At 42.5% G+C, this 21288-nt stretch overlaps 1 protein-coding gene across 2 annotated transcripts; it reads left to right on the forward strand.

The window, feature by feature from the left end:
• Positions 1-202: 202 nt before the first annotated feature.
• On the forward strand, positions 203-19921 carry MTFR1 (mitochondrial fission regulator 1). Of its 2 annotated transcripts, none has more exons than XM_015855685.2 (8): positions 203-367; positions 4413-4555; positions 8544-8642; positions 13087-13205; positions 15274-15515; positions 17216-17477; positions 17651-17819; positions 18456-19921. In XM_015855685.2, exons 2-8 carry the CDS (start codon positions 4490-4492, stop codon positions 18513-18515), a joined length of 1017 nt encoding a protein of 338 aa, XP_015711171.1. In that variant the 5' UTR covers positions 203-367; positions 4413-4489; the 3' UTR covers positions 18516-19921. The 2 variants fall into 2 exon arrangements, with proteins under 2 accessions (XP_015711171.1, XP_015711172.1); XM_015855686.2 differs by lacking the exon at positions 203-367 and adding an exon at positions 850-929.
• The last annotated feature ends 1367 nt before the right edge of the window (positions 19922-21288 follow it).

The following is a 21288-nucleotide window of genomic DNA, read 5'->3' on the forward strand; positions in this document are numbered from 1 at the left end:
AGCAGCACAACGACGCAGCCAACGGCGCCTTCTGCAGCGCCGCCTCTTATTGGCGGAGCCCGGTCACGTGTCCGATGGACGCAATCAGACGCGGTGGCTGCCGGGTAAGGTCGCTGGACACCCAGCCGAAGGGCGGTTGAGGTCCCGCCTCCCCTCAAGCCGGCCGCCTATTGGTCGGGGAGGTGCCGGCGCGGCCGCTGATTGGCTGCTGGTGGGGTCGCCAGCTCAGTGAGAGAAGCGGGTGAGAGAGCACGGTGCTGGGGGTGGTTCGGAGCCGGCCGGGCTGCACACGGCCCCACCGGGCGGGAGCGGAGTGTGAGGGGACGGCGGCAGCGGGAGCCGCAGCGCGGGGTGACACTGCAGCGCGGTGAGAAACAACGGGGGGACATGGGGGGGAGGGGGGTGAGGGAGGTGGGGGTGCGTGGGGGCACCGAGAGGAGGTGGCGGGTGTGACGCGGCTGTTTGCGGATTGAACGTGTCACAGAATGACCCGGGTTGGAAGGGACCTCAAGGATCATGTAGTTCCAACCCCCCTGCCTGGCAGGGCCACCAAACATACACATTTACTAGATCAGGTTGCCCAGGGCCCCGTCCAACCTGGCCTTGAACACCTCCAAGGACGGGGCATCCACAACCTCCCTGGGCAGCCTGTTCCAGTGTCCGAAAGCGAAACCCGCTGATGTTGTAGTGTCAGTTATGGGAAGCAAAACATGGAGTTTTAAAGCTGCAGTTAGCTGCCGCCGGATCAGAACCAGCCCGGTCGCCATTTACATTGTGTGGGAGCCTGAAGTTGTTACTAAGAGGCATTATGGCAGAAAAAAGCATAGAACGTTCGGAATGCTTTTCCAGCCATGGACACCCTTCTGTGAATAGAACCTTTCTCAAAGGGGGAGCAGGGATGACGCTGACAACAGCAGCTGGGGAGCTGTGTAAGTCTGGCAGCAGAGTGTGGCTGTACGGTTCTGTCTTTATAACGCCTCACTGCCTGGCTTAGAAATCGGGGAGCACTTCACAGATGGGACCTCAAGGATCATGAATCCCCAACCCCCCCATCACAGACAGGGCCACCAACCTCCCCATTTAATACTAGAACAGGCTGCACAGAGCCCCGTCCAGCCTGGCCTTGAACTCCTTTTTTTATGTGCTTGGTGCTTCTTTGAAATAAATGTACTTATTTATCACAGAATCACAGAATGAGCCGGGTTGGAAGGGACCTCAAGGATCGTGTAGTTCCAACCTCCCTGCCTGGCAGGGCCACTACATACACTATTGTATAACGTTTATGTTATACAAACCTTTTCAATGTAGAGATTAGACCTTTCGTGGTCTTGTTTACTCTCCATATGTAGCTGATCTGCTGCACCGAGAGCGTTAAAGCATTCTCTTTCATTTTGGCTTGGATTTTAAGTAGAGAAACTTAAATACAAATATCACGTTTCTTTTTAAGAGAACTCATCATTTGAAAGGGCCTTGTATTTTCCAGCGTTGTGCTTATCCACCTAGAAATATTTCTATTTGAAAGTGCTTGCATCTACCTTTTCTTTCTTTTCATTTGCCATGTGTATCATCCACTAGAAAGCCAAAGGGTTTCATTTCCATTTCCTATTAGTTGACTGGTCTGCCTGTGTGTGCAGCTTCCCCAGCCTTTGTATTTACCTCATGAACGTTTGATGAGGCGGTGTTATCTGTCAGCCTTGTAGACTGATAACTGATATGAAAAGATTGAGTGGAAACTATGAAAGCGATTGGGGTTGTACTTAGAAGCATTTTCCTTATAGATTTCTTTATAGATGAGTAATGATCTGGAGGTTATTAACACACAGTTGTCCGTAGTGCTGTGCTGGTATCCAGGGGGGTACTTTGCACTCTCACAGAGTGACTTCTGGGCTGACAATAGCAGGACACGGGGAAATGGTTTTAAGTTAAAAGAGGGAAGATTTAGGTTGGATGTTGGGGGGAAGTTGTTCACTACGAAGTGCGTTAGGCCTAGGAACAGGCATGCCCAGGAGGTTGTGGATGCATCCGTCACTTGGTAGGTTTCAAGGCCAGTTGGACGGCGCCCTGGCAACCTGATCTGATAAAGGTGTTATGTTTGGTGACCCTGCCAGGCAGGGCGGTTGACTACATGATCCTTGAGGTCCCTTCCAACCCGGGTCATTCTGTGATCTGTGATCAGGGTAGAAGAGTCATCTCTGCCCTTATGAGGCCCCCACCTGCAGTATTGCATCTGGAGTGGGGCACCCAGCATGAGGAGGGTGTGGAGCTGTTGGACTGGGACAGGAGTAGAGCCACAAGGATGGTCTGAGCACCAGAGAGCCTCTCCTACAAATAAAGGCTGAGAGAGTCGGGCTTGTTTGGCCTGGACAGAAGGCAGCGCTGGGGAGACTTCATGGTGCTCTTCCAGTACCTAAAGTGAGGCTGCAGGTCGGTTGGAGGCGGGACTCTGTCAGCTTATAGGCAGCCCATTATTCTCATCTGTTGCTTTTCCATTTAATCTCTTAGAGATTAGTTCATTTTTGTGTCCTTTTTTTAATAAAAATACCCTAATGTTAGTCCTCTGCTACCTGGTAGAATAGTACTTTTTGCCTGGGTTATTTGTCAATAAAAGTAAGTCCTGTTAGGAAACTTTATTCTTCCTGTGATGATGAGAAACAAGCAGTTTGGATGTGGTACTCAGGGATATGATTTAGGAGGTTGTTAGTTTAGGATTGGATATCTAGGAAGAGCTTCTTTACAGAAAAGGTATTCTAGGTACTGCAATAAGCCCTCCCCAGGGAGGTGGTTGAACTTCGCCATCCCTGGTTGTGTTTAAGAGCCGTTTGATTGTGTGCTGCAGGATATGATTTAGCGAGAGGGTTGTTAGAGTTAGGCTACTGGTATAGACTTACAGTTGACTTGATGATCTTCAAGTCTTTTCACAACCTGGAACAGTTCTATATCTATTGATTTATAAAGGCCTCACTGGAAAGAATAACGCCAAAAACCAAACCCTGTAAGGTTACGTGGTTCCTGCCAAGTTTCCACAAGAAGTAGATTCTCACTAAGGAGCTGCTGGGGGGAAAAAAAAAACCTAACAAAACCCAGTAACGTTTGTAAACAAACAGTGATGATTGAACTGCTAAGTGCTCCGTGGAGGGCACTTTCAAACTGCACAAGCTTTTCCATCCCCTGACTTAGTAACTTCCTAACTAACAGTTCCTCGCTGCCGCATTGCCTTAGTCATCCTTCTGTCTGTCACGGCTTTAGTCAACCGGTTGTTCTATGTGCAATATTTGGTTCAGCGGCGCTTCTAACAGAGTGTTGTTTGTAGCCTCATACACAAAACAAACGCAAACCCAAAGCAATAGTTATTTTTGGTGTTTATTTTGTTAGTTTGTTTGTTTTTAAGATGGCACACAATTCTCAATGGCATCCAAGCTGTGACTTTGTAGATAGAACATTTTAGCTGAAGATACCAATAAAAGCTCTTTTAGCGAATGGTAGCATGTATATAAATAGGACGCAGTTTTGAAACCTGGCGCAACTTTATGAAGTCCTTGAGTATTTTCAGGTCCCACATCGCCACTGTTTCCTGTTTCTTTTCTTCTATTAGTCATATTTCCATGTTTCTGTTGTGGGAAACAACAAAGCTGTTAGACAATGTAAGTGAGGAGAGGGGCTCTGCTTTCTTGCAGTTTTTGTGTTTTTGCATAGAGAAGAGTTTTCAGCTAAGAATCGTGGTCCTTGAATCACAGCATTGCAAGTTGGGTTGCAAAGTGCTCATTCAAGTCCCAGTGTTTTAGTCATTCACTTTGCAACAGCTTTGACTTCTTAAAAATCATACTACAAAACTCTCTTGCTTCTACTAGATGATTTGTCTTTGGGATAACTATACTTTCAGTAACTAGGAATTTACGACATCAACTAGAAACTGACCGGTGTTGAAGGACTCAAGGATCATGGTAGTTCCAACCCCCCTCCTGGCAGATCACCAAACATACACATTTACTACATCAGGTTGCCCAGGGCCCCGTCCAACCTGGTCTTGAACACCTCCAAGGACGGGGCATCCACAACATCCCTGGGCAGCCTGTTCCAGGGCCTAACCACTCTCCTAGTGAACAACTTCCCCCCAACATCCAACCTAAATCTTCCCTCTTTTAACTTAAAACCATTTCTCCGTGTCCTTCTATTGTCAGCCCTTTCAAAGAGTTTACTCCCCTCCTGGGAGTAAGTTCCCTTCAGGTATTGAAAGGCTGCAATGAGGTCAGTGTGCAATGATCTATTGCTCTTTAAGAAGACAGCCAGGTAGTGCCTGGAAGTGTCTTGTTTTCAGCAGCTGCCTCAGAAGCTTGTTTTGAAACACATGGAACAATTTTCTTCTCTGTATGACCACTGCTTCTAAAATATTTGTTTCATGTTTCTTCTTTCAGAAGGACTATGGAACCTCTGCAGCCCTGTAAATTTGGAAGGCTTAAATCCAGGTTTGGAAGAACCCTTTTCAGTCCAAATGATTCGCTGGTTTAAGTGCTTAATGAGGATGATTTTTGAGCAAGTTGGACTTAATATGGAATCAGTAAGTGTTTCAAACTTGATCATTTTTTTGCCTCCCTTTTTTTCAGAAAATCAGGTATTGAAAGCACTTCATATGTTTTAGTTCACTGTTGTCCATTCTAGCAGAGCACTTTAAATACACTCAGTATCTGTATGATTCTGCATTGCTGAGCAGTTTTACAGTTCCCTACTGAAGACATTGAAGTACTGAGTAATGTACGCATTAAAAATACCATGTAATTCCTTCTAGCTCTAACAGCAAACTGTTTCCAGTGTAGATGATGCTTTTCATTCTCCTGTTTTAGGTGTATTTTGAAGATGAAGGAAAACTTTCAACTGACTTTTGACAACTGAATCCATTCTTAAATGTCCTTCCTTCTTTGCTCTTATCTTAGAGAGATAAAGAGCCCCATGAAACTGAGATCATAGAATCACAGAATTACCCAGGTTGGAAAAGACCTTGAAGATCATCAAGTCCAGCTGCAGCCTAACCAGTACCCTAGCTCTAAAAACCCTACACTAAATCATACCCCTGAGTAAATCCCTGAGATGACGATTATTGTGGTGTATCTACCTCTCCTTTCCTCCTGAACATGTTACTGTATAGGAGAGCAACATGGCTGTGTGCTTCACTAGGGAAATAGAAGAATGTGCCTGCATAGGTTTCCTCCTGAACAAAAGAATATGGGGAGCTTTTTGTCAGTGCTTAGACAGGTTTGCTACATATCACCTACTGTCTCACTGGGATCTTTTGGAAGCTGTTTTGAGTAGAATTGCTGTGTCCAATGCAATAATCTCTTTAAGTTACATATTTTAATAAGATGGAATTCCATACCAACTACGTGCAGTATTTATCTGGGATGGTTCTTACTTTACTGATTGTGATAGATCACTCAGGCATTTACAGAGAGGCATTTACTGATATACGTTGTAGGTTACCCGTAAGAGGTGGTATTTTAGGATTTTATTAGAACTTAAATCGGAGATTTCATGGATAAGTATAACATGGATTTCATAACACTGAAAATCCAGAGCACAAGAATGTGGTTACTACTATGGGTGCTAGCATGGTTATTGTTAGCAGCATCTTTAGTCTGTACTTTAAAACAAGTTTATAACCTCTGTTTCCCCCTATTCTCTGTCTCAAGCCTGGGATAATGTGTTTACGTTTCCTAATGTCAGTCATCCCGGAGAACAGTAAAACACTGATGCAATAAGAGGGTATTACTAAGTAATAGTCTGCAGACTTGCTCTGCCAGTGCTTCAAGTCAACAAGAAGCTGTGCAAACAGGACTAGAGCAATGTTGAGACTTACTAGCTCAGCTGGGCAGACCTTGAGGCACAACTTGTGTGCAGTTTGCTGAAAACACCATCTAGGCATATCTTGAATCGCCCAAACTGAGTCATTCTAAACCTGAAACGCATTTAGGCACCAGATATTATGGAGGATATCGGTCCCAGTCAACCTTTTGCCTGTGGTCTGAGCAATCCCTAAACAAGTTTTACCACTTGTTTGAAGTGTACTGCACTTAGGTTGGCAATACAACACACAGTCCAAGCTCTTTGCTCTTGTGGCAGTACTTCCATAATTAATCAAGCATTCTTTTGACTAGTATATTTTTCCTGTGCAACATCACTTTGAGGCTGTTGTCAACCATTCTGCTTTTAGTAGCAGAATCTACTATGAAAGCTGAGACTGTTACTGCAGTACTGCTATCAGTGGCTTATTCTTGAGGGCTTCAATCTACTTGCATTTTGTTCAACTGTATAGATTGCAATAATGCGGTCGTCACAAATGGGAGGTTATCCTTTGTGGCATCTAAAATGCAGTTCCCAGAGAGGACTCCGTAGGTTAACTTAACTTAAAGGGCTGATAATAGCAGGACACGGGGAAATGGTTTTAAGTTAAAAGAGGGAAGATTTAGGTTGGGTGTCAGGGGGAAGTTCTTCACTAGGAGAGTGGTTAGGCCCTGGAACAGGCTGCCCAGTGAGGTTGTGGATGCCCCGTCCTTGGAGGTGTTCAAGGCCAGGTTGGACGGGGCCCTGGGCAACCTGATACACCTGACAAAGGTGTATGTTTGGTGGCCCTGCCAGGCAGGGGGGTTGGAACTAGATGATCCTTGAGGTTCCTTCCAACCCGGGTCATTCTGTGATTCTGTGATCTGTGATTAACTGCATATTAAGCAGGAGTTTGGATTTCCTGTAATGAAAAACTGAGTCTGAGCAGATCGTTGGCAACGATGAGGATCTGATGTGGAAATCTATCATAGCATATGTGCTGTGCATCTGTGCATTTATTTAGTCAAAATGTATACGTTCTATTAAAGCCAGAGGAAAGAAAGATGCTTCAGCATGGAACTAAGCAAAATGTTTTTGTGAAGTTTTTGAAATAATATAATCTGGGGATAAATACTGTGAAGCATAATATTTTGTTCTTAATAAAACCTTCTGAATTTAAAGAGTAGCGATTTTTGTGTGCTATATCAGAGTGTTATTCAGTGGTGTGGTGTGAAACTCCCACAGCATCACTATGCAAATCACACAAGCAATACAGCCATGCCCTATCAGGGTTGTTTTAATAAATCCGATCCATGCTATTCATACTCAGATTAGAATTAAGATGAGGCAGCCTTCTAACAGGGTGTTGAATTCACTTAAAGCCATAAGCCTTTAAAAACTAAGAGCTGAATAGTCAATTTGTACCTACAGTCAGAAGTGAATACTGTCCAAGTATTTTTAATTACCAGACAGTGTTCTAATTGTTTATTAACCTCATAAACATCATTTATGAGCCTTCCCCTCACTCTTTCCTTCCAGTACCTGAAAGGTTCTTACAGTGGGAGTGGGGCAGGTCTCTTCTCACCAGTGACAAGTGACAGGACGAGGGGAAATGGCCTCAAGTTGCACCAGGGCAAGTTTAGGTTGGATATTAGGAAGAACTTCTTTACAGAAAGGGTAGTTAGGTACTGGAATAGGCTCCCCAGGGAGGTGGTTGAATCACCATCCCTGGTTGTGTTTAAGAGCCATTTGGATGTGGTGCTCAGGGATATGATTTAGGCTTTTAGAGTTCAGGTACTGGTTAGGCTGCAGTTGGACTTGATGATCTTCAAGGTCTTTTCCAACCTGGGTAATTCTATAATTCTGTCTTTTCTCCCTTTGCTTCTGTTGTCATTCTCTCTACTGAAATCTTTCCTGCTTCTGTCGCTCTGTTCTTCTGTTCTGGCTCCTTTTGTAGAATTCTTCTAGAGTTAAAGTTTCATTTCATACACCTTTGGTAAAATAGGAGAGCAAACATTCTTGTCATTAAGTAAAACTGTTTGCAGTTTTCTTTACTGCTTCTGTATGTTGGGGCATTTTAACTTTCAAATATTTCTTTTTTCCATTTTTCATTTCCACAGCTGCATGTTCTGCCTTGTATTGGTTTATCGTCAGTTTCTATTAAGACTGGCAGACGCTGTTCCTGTGTTAGAAAAAGCTCTTAATTAAAAAAAAAACAAAACGATTTGGGGAATGTGGAATTTCATAACATCCTGGAGGTGTTTAAGGCCAGGTTGGGTGGGACCCTGGGCAGCCTGGTCTAGTATTAAATAGGGAGGTTGGTGGCCCTGCCTGCGATGGTGGATTGGAAATTCATGATCCTTGAGGTCCCTTCCAACCCAGCCTTTCTGTGATTCGGAATTTTTCATGATTGAGTGGGTTTTCATAAAACGCCTTAAAAAGCTGGGTATGACTCAATGCAAATTCCTCATTGTGTTAAAAAGAGGCAAATTATGCTTTTGAAGATCACGTCTTGAATCCTACCACAGTACTACATTTATTGCTTTGAATTTAAACTTAATGTAAAGGCTGTCTTGAACTTAAACAGTCATAACTGTATATTGTATTCCTAGCAAGAAAAGAATAACTTGTAAATCATATGTACATTTAGCACAAGCATAGTACAGAAGGATAAAGGAAAACTGTTCCAATATTTTTGTATCTAATTCTGACTATTTTTTTCTTCCCAATAGGTACTTTGGTCAAGCAAGCCTTATGGTTCATCTCGGAGTATTGTAAGAAAAATTGGTACTAACCTCTCTCTAATACAGTGTCCAAGAGTTCAGTTTCAGGTAGGCAATCTCAACTGTTTTAAACACAACTTTCGCTATACAGATGAAGAGATTTACTCTCGTATCAAAAGATTTTAAGGAAACCTACAGCCCACTTAAGTAAATTGCCTTGAGGGTTCATGAATACAGAATTAGATGAACCTGTCGCATAGGAGAATACTTCAGTTCTTCCCACTTCCAATTCAGATTTTTACCTACTATGGGTTCTTTTCTGTACTGCCTAAAACGCTGACCAGTGTTGCTGTAAACATGTAGCAAAACTTGAATTGTTTCCCTAAAGAAAATGGAACTTCTAAAATCATAGAATCGTGAAATGGCCTGGGTTGAAAAGAACCTCAATGATCATCCAGTTTCAACCCCCCTGCTATGTGCAGGGTCACCATCCACCAGACCAGGCTGCCCAGAGCCACATCCAGCCTGGCCTTGAATGCCTCCAGGGATGGGGCATCCACAACCACCTTGGGCAACCTGCTCCAATGCGTCACCACCCTCTGTGTGAAAAACTTCCTCCTAATATCTAACCTAAACCTCCCCTTTCTTAGTTAAAAACCATTTTCCCTTGTCTTATCACTATTCACCCTTGTAAACATGTGTTTCCCATCCTGTTTATACACTCCCTTCAAGTACTGGAAGGCCACAATGAGGTCTCCCCAGAACCTTCTCTTCTCAAAGCTTCTCATTTGTTATCTTGTATCTTTCAGTGCATCTAGTGGGAGGCTAAAGAGTGAGGGCAAAAACTTGAGGAGAAACCCTTGCTTTTTATAACAAGTCGGTCAGGAACAGATGGGAAAATGGAAGCTGTTACACAGGATCTTTTCAACTCCGAGACTGCTGTGCATAGGGGGTGGGCATAGAATTACAGGGATTTAGTGCTTGAAACTCATGCTGAGAAAGGAGTGTTTCTTGGGTTGAACGAGGGTGGAGAATGCAAAGATGAATGGTGGGAACCATCGGCCATACTAAGGCAAGGTAATTTTTACACAGCTGATTTTTTCACTCTTACATTACTCTCTGTATCCTGTATGAGATGTATGAATAATATTGGAATTTAAAATAAGCCTAAAAACCCCAAATAACTCAGATTACCTTTCTGTGGTGATAGTAAAAGCCATGCTAACATTACCTGGGGGACAAAGTGGTTAATGCAGGCTTTTTAAAGATTTATATTTTTTTTTAGAATAATTATAACTGTTTCAGATCATAGACTGCTGAACGTGTAGAAGTGTGATGCTAACATCTCTCTTTCTCTTTATATCTGTGTCAAGATTCTGTAGTGAAGTTCAGTACCAGCCTTGATCACGTTTATGCTGTTGCAACTGAGGCTTTCCTACAGCTGTCTCTTCCTTTTTCTTTCTTGCCAGCTTTAGCTCTTTTATGAAAGGACCGTGCACTGAACTTTGCTGTAAGTCACTTCATCCAGAAACCAAAGCAAACCATACTTGCCTCACCTGGGGGTGCATGCATACCACCAGTGCTTCTAACTTTATCTGAGACCAATAAACATTCTACAGGCTATCTTTTTGTTATGATAAATGGATAAGGGGTATTGAAAGAGCATCCCTATTTATGTTTGTTCTTCTTGCATGCTTGAGGTGTGTGACTGTTGTATTTGTCTCTGTGTTTTTTGTCCTCCTCAATATTTATTGCTAAGTGCAGCTCATGCATTTAGTAAGCGGTGGCAGAACTTTGCTATATATGGCATGAACAAATGAAAGTGGTTCATAAAGCTTTTTTGTATGTCATACTTTACCTGTGTTCTTTAGGGGAGAAAGAGTTGAGCATCAATATAGCTGAGGTAGGCTCAAACAAACTAATAAATGCATACAGACATAGTGCAACAGCACATCATCAGTAGGGTAAAACTAACCTGTCTCACAATGGTCTAAACTCAGCTCACATTCCCTATTAGTGGGTGAACAATCCAACGCTTGGTGAAGATCACATTCCCTATTAGTGGGTGAACAATCCAACGCTTGGTGAAGATAGGAGCCTTCCTCCTCCAGTGTTACCAATCCAGTGTCTTCCAGATACAACATCTCCATTGTAGTCCCGTGCTTCTGTTTGTCTGATATACACTGTATAAATGAATACAAGCCTCCTAAGGAATTGATGTGAATGTAGCAAACGTCAGTGCTCATCTGAAAAACCACAGCAGTTTTGTCCTGAAGAAGGATTTCAAAATGTTTAATACACAAGTCTATTAGTAATTTGAAAGCTGAGGCTTTTGTTCTTTCTTAAATGTGTATAAATATTTGTTCTACTTTCTGCTTCTTGGAGCCAACAAGAGGTAGGAACCCTACTTTGACACCATATAAAAGCAGTTCAGCGTGTTTTTGTTTTTCAGGCATTCTTTGTCTGCATGCACACATGTATATGTCAAGCACACACACACTAAAATAGGGGAAGAGTCTGTTAAGGAAAAATATGGGGAAACTATAGTTCTACTTAAAGAGTTCTATAAGAGAATAGAAAGAAAAGCAAGCTAATTCTGCTCCTTCATCCTATGCCTGCAATCCAGTGTTTAATAGAACTGGGCCTGTTTTCAGCTGTCATTTCTCCATTTCAGGCATTGCAGAGCAGTTATCTGAATGTTCCTCAGCCAGGATGGGCTGGAGCCCATTCAGCAGGGTTCTTTAAACACCGTTCTACAGACAAGCAGAAGTTCTAAGAGTTGATTGCTGGCTTTTAACTTCTAAGTTCAATGAAAATCTTGCCTCAACTTGAAATTCAGAACCCGCTTCTGTGAAGGCCTTGTCATTTATAGGGACAGAGAAAAAAAAACATCTGCATATGGAACAAGCAGATTCTGTTTACGCATAAATATGACTTAATAAGTAAGAAGAAACTTGCATCACAGTGTAACAGACGGCTTGCTACTAGATATTGGATTAGAAGTTACTTATCTCATGATGCAAGAAACCTGGCTGTGGTAAATGCATTCCTTACTGTTGCTTTCTAAAGTGATTTCTGATGCAAGCACATGTAATACCTTTATTTAAATGCACCTTCAGACTTTTGTGGTAATAGTTCCTCATGTGGCCATTACCATTAGGAAAATTCCTATGGCCTGCAAAAAGATGTTACAGATGTTTTTAGTTACCATTAGCTTTAATACAGCTGCAGTGGTCACGATCATTCTATTTTTAAAAAGAAGAAAATAATACAAGGAAACCTCAAACAATGACAGTCCTACCATGCAACATAGTATGCTCCAGGCTGTTCTGAAGAGAGGCAGGCTGTGATGGTATTAGGCACAACTGTTAATGTGATAACATATTGCCATCTGTGCTGATGCTACCTGGAAAAAACCCTGTTGTTTCCAAATGCTCGAGTAATGGCAATATATACTCCTGGGAGCTACGATAAAGGCTCACACACAAGTTGCAGGAGTAGTCATCTTCACCTCATAATCTCAATTTCCAAAGCTGTTTGTGACAACTCCTAGGGGAAGAAGAAATAAAACAACAACAGAAACAGAACTTCTATATACTTCTATCTGGAACTTGTGTATCAAAGGCTACAACTAAAATATGTGTGCGTGTTCTTCATAAATGGTTTTACTCAATCAAGATTACAGTCCTACTGTGCTAGGTCAGCTACAGATTCTTTATACTGCTAGCATTTCATGGTTGCTGCTACATTGTAGTTTCTTCTTAGAGGAGTGGGTTGCCTTTGAGTGCTAGCAGGATGGATCAGAGCAGTACATAAGAGACTATTAAATGATAGCACCATCTTTGCCAGTGTTTGTAGTTTCCCTGCCACTACCAGCACTTAAATACCTGCAACACTTCACGTGCAAATTTGGCACATGGATTATATGTAACATATGCAGTAGAGGTGGCGGAGTCACACTGGAAATAAATAACTAAAGGCAGCAAACAGAGCAGGAGGAATTACAGAAGGATCTTTCAGTAACTTTCATTTGCTAAAGTACAGAGATCAGGCTGTACTCAGTCACTGGACTGAATACACATGCCCTTGTGTAGCATGAGCTACAACAGTTTCTCTCACAAGATTACTAAGTTAGCCTAAAAGATTAATAGGTAGAAGTAGTAATTACTTTCTAACTTCTGGTCATGAATATCATTAAAACATTATTTAAGTTATTACAGCAAAGTACTCCAGAGTGTTGATGTTTGTCATTAAGGTAACAATTTGCTTTGGACTTCCAGTGCTGAGTGTTGTGCCATAGTACATGTAGGTAGTCGTGAATCTCACAAACCAATATGATTTCTGCAAAACATTCAGGAGATAAGATTGAATAGTGTGTTAGATTTTACACCAAGCTCAGGACAGTAACAAGTGTACTGAGTCTATTGATGCACTTCATGCATGTATGTGTTAATAGTTATGTGCAGCCTCACTAGAAGCATTGGATAAAACAACTGTGAAATAGGCTGGGAATAATGTTTCTAAAACTTTCAATCTTGCCTTTAAAATGTAGCTTACTTCTCAAGCCATAGAAGGAAATCATCCTCATCAACATAGAGAAGATGCAGTGGCTTCCTTTGCAGATGTCGGATGGGTTGCTCAAGAGGAAGGTGAAGTCTCTACAAGGCTCAGGTACGCACTTAGACTTTCTCTTTGAAATTAAAAGCTGAGCAAAAGAACTGGGTTCCCTCCAGTGAGAATACACTGTGCATTACTGTTAATGCAGGGCTTTGCATTCTATAGCACATAATTTAAAATTACAATTTATATTTTGTCTTCATCTTTATAATGAAGACTGGCAGGGAAACGTGTGAGTACCTGTGTCCAGAATTATAGCACAGATACTTCTGTGTTGGACACGGAGTGCTGCGTAGCACTGTAGCTGCATGAAACAGTTTGGCCAAAGTGATGAAGTTCTATTTTCTAACCTATCCAAATTACTGCTGACACCAGCCTGAACCAGAGTACAGTTCTGTAGTGCAGGGAAAACTTGAGTTCAGACTAACCTTCCAGAAACTGAAGGAGTGAATTACTGCTGAAGTACCTGCATGCAAACGAAGGGAGGGGTGGGACAAGTGGGTGTGAGATCAGACTAAAAGAATCCTCTAGGTAAATAGTGAGCTTAAGGCAATGTAGGCTTCTAATGAAACATGCAGGTGAGTTATTTAGCAAACATGAACATTTCAGTGTACACTCTGCATTCCACCTGTGCATGATGCTGTGTAGTGCAGCATACATTAGGTGTGTCTCATTTCACAGAGATCACATAGGTGATACTGATAAATATATTTTCACTCTAATTTAGTAAATAGCATTGCAGACAATTTTTTAAGTGAATGCAGTTCTGTAAATGAAGCAACTAAATGAAAAGCCACGCTTCTCCTACCCCTAATCAGAGCAGTACTGACAACTCAGGCATAATATTCTTACAGGGCATTAAAATCCAGTGAGGAAATTTGCTTAAAATGCTATTGCTGCTCTGAGCTAAAGATACTCTTTGCTGTTCAGCTCTTCTGCTCCTTTGAAGAGGTTGTAGAAGGTGCATTTTAGAGTGGAATGACTGCCAGCCTCCCCGCTTTGCTTTTTTAGAGTGCAGGGAGCTGGTTCCTAAAGGAAGCATCCTATGCTTTTCTCAATCTTAGTTGCTATTTCCAAGTTAATAATAGTACCTGCATTTTAAAATCCTTGGTAAAATTCAGTTGTGCTTAATCAAGCTGTGCTGGACATAGAACCACAGAATGCTTGGGGTGGAAGAGTCCTTCAGGACCATCAAGTTCCAACCCTGCTGCTTTGGGCAGGGTTGCCACCCTCTAGGGCAGTAAAGCTGGGGAAGGGGCTGCAGCATGAGTCTTTTGGGGAGCACTCAAGGGAATTGGGTCTGGAGAAGACTCAGGGGAGACCTTACAGCTCTCTACAATTATCTGCCTGAAAGGAGGTGGTGAGGTGGGGATCAGCCTCTTCTCCCACATAACAGTGATAGGGGGAGAGGTGATGGCTTCAAGTTGTGCCTGGGGAGGTTCAGGTTGGATAGAATGGTCAAGCACTGGAACAGGCTGGAGGAACATGGGTTAGTGGGCATGGTGGTGAGGGGTTAATGGTTGGACTAGATGATCTTAGAGGTCTTTTCCACAGCTCCTCCGGATAATGTTTGATATTTTCTGTCAGTGTTGTGAAAGACTCAGTTGTGTATCATCTAGTGCTACAGTGAGATGATCTGATTTATGACAACCCATTATCATTAATCTGTGTCAGCTCTACTCAGCCTGTTTTAAAATGTTGTTGTCACCAATGAATATAAACTGTTGGTGACTGCAGATGTTCAGTAATCTCTGTGTTTAACGTAGCTTCTGCCTTCATGCAGGAAAGCAGCAGAGTTGAATGTTCTTGCTCTTTGTGAGTAGGAAAGCTCACAGACGCTCTTACATTGTATGAAGCTTTATTTCTCTATAGTAGTGTTTATTCTTAGAAACCTTGACGTAAGATCCCTTCCTGTTTATTGATAAGCAGCATCAAGCTCCATATACTCCATTCTCCTGGTAAAATGGAGGGCAGAAATGGAACAGAAATCCAGAAGTTCAAAAACAGTATAAAAATTCGCTATGGATTTTTGTCAATCCTTCAACTTCTGTCCTTGGTTTGCTTCAGTTTTTACTGATTGGAAAACCTTTAAAGAAGAATTTTCTGATGTTTTCTCTTACAGGTCAGAAGTGTGGTCAAAAACATCCCAGCCCCATTCAGGTGAACTACATCAGCCTGGAAATTCCCTGGGCAGACAGGACTCTGTTCCAAACCCATTACATGAAGAACCAGCACCCAGGAGTGCAGTAATTGCAAATGAAGAAGCTCTGCAGAAGATCAGTGCTCTGGAAAATGAACTAGCCACTTTAAGAGCACAAATAGCCAAAATTGTTATCTTGCAAGAGCAACAGAATCTGACAGCAGGTATGAGATCTACTGTACTCTTAGCACAAATTACTTAATGAATTGTCCTTTTGATGTTCGGTGCGGCATTAAGTCATTTTTGTGAGATATTGCATTACTGGTCACTCTGCATATTCCTTTGCTTAGGTTGGTAGATGGGCATAGCATCTTAATGGAGGGATACAGAGTGTTTCTTAGAACCACGGAACGACCTGGGTTGGAACGGACCTTTAAGATCATGTAGTTCCAACCCCCTGCAGGGACACCTCCCTCTAGACCAGGGTGCTCAGAGCCCCCATCCAGCCTGGCCTTGAATGCCACCAGGGAGGGGGCATTTCTCTGAAGGCTCATCCGAATTCCAATCTGCAGATGAGAAAAGAAGTATGAGCAGCTTTCAGAGCAAAGCTAATGATAAACAGCTGGGATTTAACCAAGTTAAATAACTACTAACACCTGAATCTTCCTACCCAGAAATAGACCATCTCATATCATGATATAGTCATGTAAGAGACTGATTAAGCTTCTGGAAGATGTAGTTTGTATCTAAATCTTACGAAATAAACAGCAGAAAAGGAGATTGTTCATACAGAACCAGAAGTCGTTTCCTGTATTAAGCACCATAAGAGCTTTTCCTTCTTTCCCTTACAACTAACCACCACTGTCCATCCAATTCTGAGTCTCCAGTCTGCAAGGGTTAATGGGTTGCAGACCCATTGCCAATTACAGATAATGGCCATTCAGTTTTCACTGATTCCCACAAGTACTTTGTTTAACCTGTGCTCATGGTATCGATTAGTTTTTGCCTGTGAACTGATTCTTCCCGACCTGTTCAAATACAAAATGGTGAAACAGCTTTAAAGGTCACTTGGTTACATTCTTGAATTGTAGTAATTGTAATAATTTAATTGTAGAATGTCCCACAGGAACTTAAGTTTTCCTCATTTTCCCTTTTTCTTTATGTATTAGGAAACTTAAATTCTGATGTGACTTTATCATCTTTACCTCCCTCTTCTGGTAGAATGTGGTAAAGTTGTGTCTGAGTGCACTGACAGAATATTCTCCTGTACTGTCTGTGTATGTATTCATACTAGATACCGTAGGCCTCAAAACTCTGCCTTAGCCTGGTTTCAGCAGTTTCATAAAGGTGCATTTAAGCAGAGGTTTCTTCACGTTTTGATGATTTCTACTATTGTATTGAGAGAGGGAATATCAAGTCAGGATAGTTCAGACATGATTGGCTGTCCTAAAAAATCCCTATCCTCAAAGAGCTGGCATTTAAGCTTGAATTTAAGCACTATTTAAGCTCTGAAATATACATTTTAAAGTCTCATATGGTAATTTCTGTTTATAAACTGGAAGAATCATCACTCACAGGGCAGACTATGGGAGAGTTGGACTGGATGACCATTAAAGGTCCCTTCCAACTCAAATGATTCTATAACGTCCAACCTCTCAGAAGAAAGTGAAATACTGACAATGTTAAAAGCAGGGTTTGATTTGAAAGCCGTGGTGCTGTCCATCTCAGTGCAGTTTGAACTGGGAATTCAGTGAAGGATTTTGATGTGGTTTTTCAGCGATACCAACTTATGAAGTTATGCAACAATCTAAAAAAGGCAGAGAGGAGACAACTGAAACTGTTTTAATCGTATTCTTATTAGACTATTTGTGAGGTATAAAGCGTACTTAGAAGGAAACTGACATGGCACATGTTTTGTTTGCAGCTGGGCTAAGCCCTGTTGCCTCAGCTGCTGCCCCTGGTCTGCCGCCACCACCACCGCCGCCACCTCCCCCTCCTCCTCCACCGCTCCCTCCCCCACCTCTGCAGCAAAACCTGTCTGCCATCGAGCTCATCAGACAACGGAGAAACAGGAAAACAAACGCTGGCCAGATTCCGACAGAAAATGGGCCGAAGAAACCTGAAATACCAAACATGCTAGAAATCCTCAAAGACATGAACAGTGTGAAACTACGCTCGGTGAAAAAGTAAGATGTTTATTTGTATGTACTAACTTCTGCATTAATGGTTTGCTTTTATGACTGTGAACTGTTTTAGCTTGGGGGAGATGACGATGTAACATTTGACAAGCAAGAGTAGAAGTGAATTCACAGCTTCTGAATCTTTGGACTAAGCTGAGGTTTCTCTTTTACCTTTCTAGATCACAGGGAGATACAAAACCAAAAGCAGTTGACCCCACAGATCCTGCAGCTTTAATAGCAGAAGCACTCAGAAAGAAGTTTGCTTACCGATACCGAGGGGATAGCCAAAGTGAAACTGAAAAAGTCATTCCCAAGTCTGAAGCTAAGACAAAGACTGAAGTGGTGCTGGTGAGTTGTGCTTCTGATTGCTCGGACAGATTATCATTTGATAGTTGCCTGGTAAGCCCAATAAATCTTCCTGCCAACAGGTAGAAATACCAAGGAATTAACAAACCTATCCACAGAACCCCATGAATTCTTTGAATGTAGGAAGCAAATCACATTATAGGGAGTTTCTTCTAATAATTGGCATAAGTGAGTTAACAGTTTTTAGTATGATTTTCTTTCTTTGTTCCACATCATGGGGGCGTTAAAATGAGATTATTCTTAGTACAGGTTAATGGCTTCTAGTTTATTTCAGATTGATTTGAAATCCAAGGGCTTTTTGGAGCAGTGGATATTCTGTGTGTGAGTTTCTGTCAATACACATTTACTCACAAAACAAGATAACGTAGATCAGTGAGGTTAGTAAACAGCCCTCAAAGCCTTGTGCCATAGAATCAGAACAGGAAAGTGTAGAACTCCATCATCTAAAGCAGCTTAACCAAAAGAGTTAGTTGTGTGCTGAAGTCTTGTGTGGCAACATTTGCGGAGGAACAAATTGATGGAGGGAATTACCGCTGGTTTTGTGTACAGCTTGGATGGGTAATAGTTCAGCTGGGTCTCTGCTGAAAGCAATCAGTGCCTTTCTGGTTTTCTTCTCAGTTTGGACCACACATGCTGAAGTCTACAGGAAAAATGAAGACTTTAATTGAAAATCCTTAATGTTGTGAGAAAACTGCATGAAAGACTGTCAAGCTGCTTTGTATTCAATCTCCTGTGTTGCTGGTAGCACCGAGTGGTCTCACGCAAAGCAGAAGAAAAAGTGACATGAAACATAGATTTGAGGAACTAAACATGAAGTTTGAGATGCATGTTTGCTTGTGATTTACCACAAGGAATAAATTCGGCCTTATACTCAGGTATTAATTTTGTTTGTAAACCTGGCTTTCTGTGTAGACTTACATGATGGTATTTGTTCGGTAACACTACGTTATCTCTATGACATCCCTCGTGTATAACTGACTGCCTTAAAACATTGTGTATGTGTTAATGACAGCAACATTCCCTTATGTTAATAACTCATTTGAGCTCTAATGGTAACTTGCACTACAGTGTTTACTTTGATACCAACTTTTTCCATGTCGGTGTTTCTTTTAAACTTCATTTTAGCAAACTTTTACCCCCTTCAAGAAAACTGAATACATTCCCCTTTATTGCAAACAGAGAAAAAGCTGAAATCTGCTGTAGAAGTCACGTGGTGTGAGGTTTTTAGTAGCAGCACAGAGCTGCAGTGATAAGATAGCAATACCTACCATCCTGTGGCCAACATACAGAGCGCTGTTGGGGCCCTCAGTGTTGGGATTGCAGAGAACATGAACTGAGCAGGAGGTAGCAGCAGACTGAAACCATTACTGCCAGAGCAGGTGTTAGCAGTGCAGCATGGTGTAGATAAAAAGGCAGAAAGTAGCAAGAGGTGCAAGTTGCCAAAAGCATCTTGCTCCTCTCAGCGGTGCTCAGAGATTGTTACAGACACCTTTCTATTCCACCTTTCTATTCCCAACTGGGTAGGCTTTGTGCTGTTGGGGATTGCACAAGCCCTCGTGGTCCTCTTTGCGGGTGGCCACGGTTGAAGCTGTTGCACATGCTGTGTTTTCACGGGAAGTCCTTGGAGATTTCCCATTGCATTTCTTTGCTGCCCAACCTGCACCGAGCTACTCTGCCTTCCAACCCTGGCACCTCTGTCCACAGGTGCACGGGGCTGAAGCCTGTCTGCTACTTGAACAAGTGCCTTTTAGAGCTGCTGTTTTCTAGGAAAAGAGAAACAGCACATTAGAAGTAAAAACAAGTGAATGGCTCCTGATGACAACTGAAGCTTTGCTGCTGCTTGTAACTGGGACGTATGATTGTATGATCAAGGAGGATGTTTTCTGGTGTGAAACTTGACAGGATGTTAGTATGTACACCATATCAATTCTTTTCAGAATGCTCTGCCATTGGTTTTAATGATAAGCCATTAAATATTCATGTTCTTTTAAACGCCTTCACAACACTTTTTCAAAGGTTAATTTGGGGTGTTTTATATTTAATGCTCGATTCCCGTTATATAAAATTAAAGGCATTTAAAATAAGTACTGGGTACATGATTTGTGGTACTCTACAAATGATACCAGCCCAATCAAGTATAGTCTACATTCTATGACAGTGACTCAGAACGCATTGGCAGCCTGCACGTGTTTCGGAACAGGACTGCTTACCTTGCTGTGCAGCACAGTTAGTCCTAGAGTAGCACACGGCTGGTAGTGCGGAGGGAGGGAGGAGGTTCTGCCTTCCCCAGGCTTACCCTGAAACTTCTTCTACACTCCTGGTACCCACCTGGAGGTTCTGGCCTGTCCCTGCACGTACTGCTGTCCCCACAGGCCACAGCTCCACAACAGCTGGCCCAGAAAACCTCTGCTGAAGTCACACTAGTGAAAGCATTTCAGCCAGCTTCAATTTCACTCTGTCATTTGCGGTAACGTAACTCAGTTCAGTTGTATCATTAATTGTAAGCTTCAGGATATCGACTGACCTCTTAAATTGGTCTGAAACACGAGGAAAACACACGTTGAAACCTCTCTGGTTTGAAATGTTGACATGAGTGCAGGTATTTGGCACCCCAGAAATACAGGAACACGGCAAAGCCTTATTAGTGACATAAAGCCATGGTAACGGAAATGCCCTCTGTATAGAAAACAGCACAAAGCTGCCGTCAATTAATTTACTTCATGCTTTCATGTACCTTATTTTGCATCTTTCTGCCTTAAATCCTTCCATTACATGCTGCCAGTGCGCACAGAGAACCTCCCAGGCAGCAGTACTAGAAGTGGGGACAAGCACACAGGACAGACACCCACAGCAGAACCCAAGGCCTGCGCCCAGCTCTCCATCAGCACATGGGGTGGCCCAGCAGCACATCTGCAGATTAGAAGTAGTTACAGTGGGAACCTGACACCCATCCCATAATGCATTCCCAGGACCCAGCTGGGCTGAGTGACTCTCAGCAGCTGTAACGCATTACAGATGCTCACAGCACATCGATGCTCTCAGCAACACTAAACAATTAATGCTGACATTGAGCATAGATTTTAGAAGGAATTTCTGGACAATGCTTTGAAGAAAAGGGATTTTGTTTTTCACTTCAGTCCAATGTCAGAGTCTCCTACACACATTCATAAATGAGATCTTCCTCAATCCAGTGTGGGAGTGAGATGGAAGCCCCTCCCTCCCCAGGAGAGCTGGCACTCAGCACTGGGACCCACTGCGTTGGTTCTTATCCTACCACAGCCATCTGCTTAACAACAAACGGCACAGGTTGTTGATCCATGTTACGTTTAAGTGGTGTTACACACATATTTGTAAATGCATTGGTTTCCCTCCCCATTAGAAATACTGGTGCGTATCTCAAAGCCTGCAACAAGCGGCAATGTTGATAGAGCCAGTGAGGCCCTGCCTTTAA

The sequence above is a fragment of the Coturnix japonica genome, chromosome 2 (assembly GCF_001577835.2).
Source record: "Coturnix japonica isolate 7356 chromosome 2, Coturnix japonica 2.1, whole genome shotgun sequence".
NCBI lineage: Eukaryota > Metazoa > Chordata > Aves > Galliformes > Phasianidae > Coturnix > Coturnix japonica.

Bases quoted from the DNA above. Each gene is read 5' to 3' on its own strand.
- MTFR1 (XM_015855685.2), top strand. From the start codon at position 4,490: ATGATTCGCTGGTTTAAGTGCTTAATGAGGATGATTTTTGAGCAAGTT. The intron at 8,643-13,086 runs GTAGGCAATCTC...TTTAAAATGTAG, and splicing joins GTCCAAGAGTTCAGTTTCAG to CTTACTTCTCAAGCCATAGA. The intron at 15,516-17,215 runs GTATGAGATCTA...TTTTGTTTGCAG, and splicing joins GCAACAGAATCTGACAGCAG to CTGGGCTAAGCCCTGTTGCC.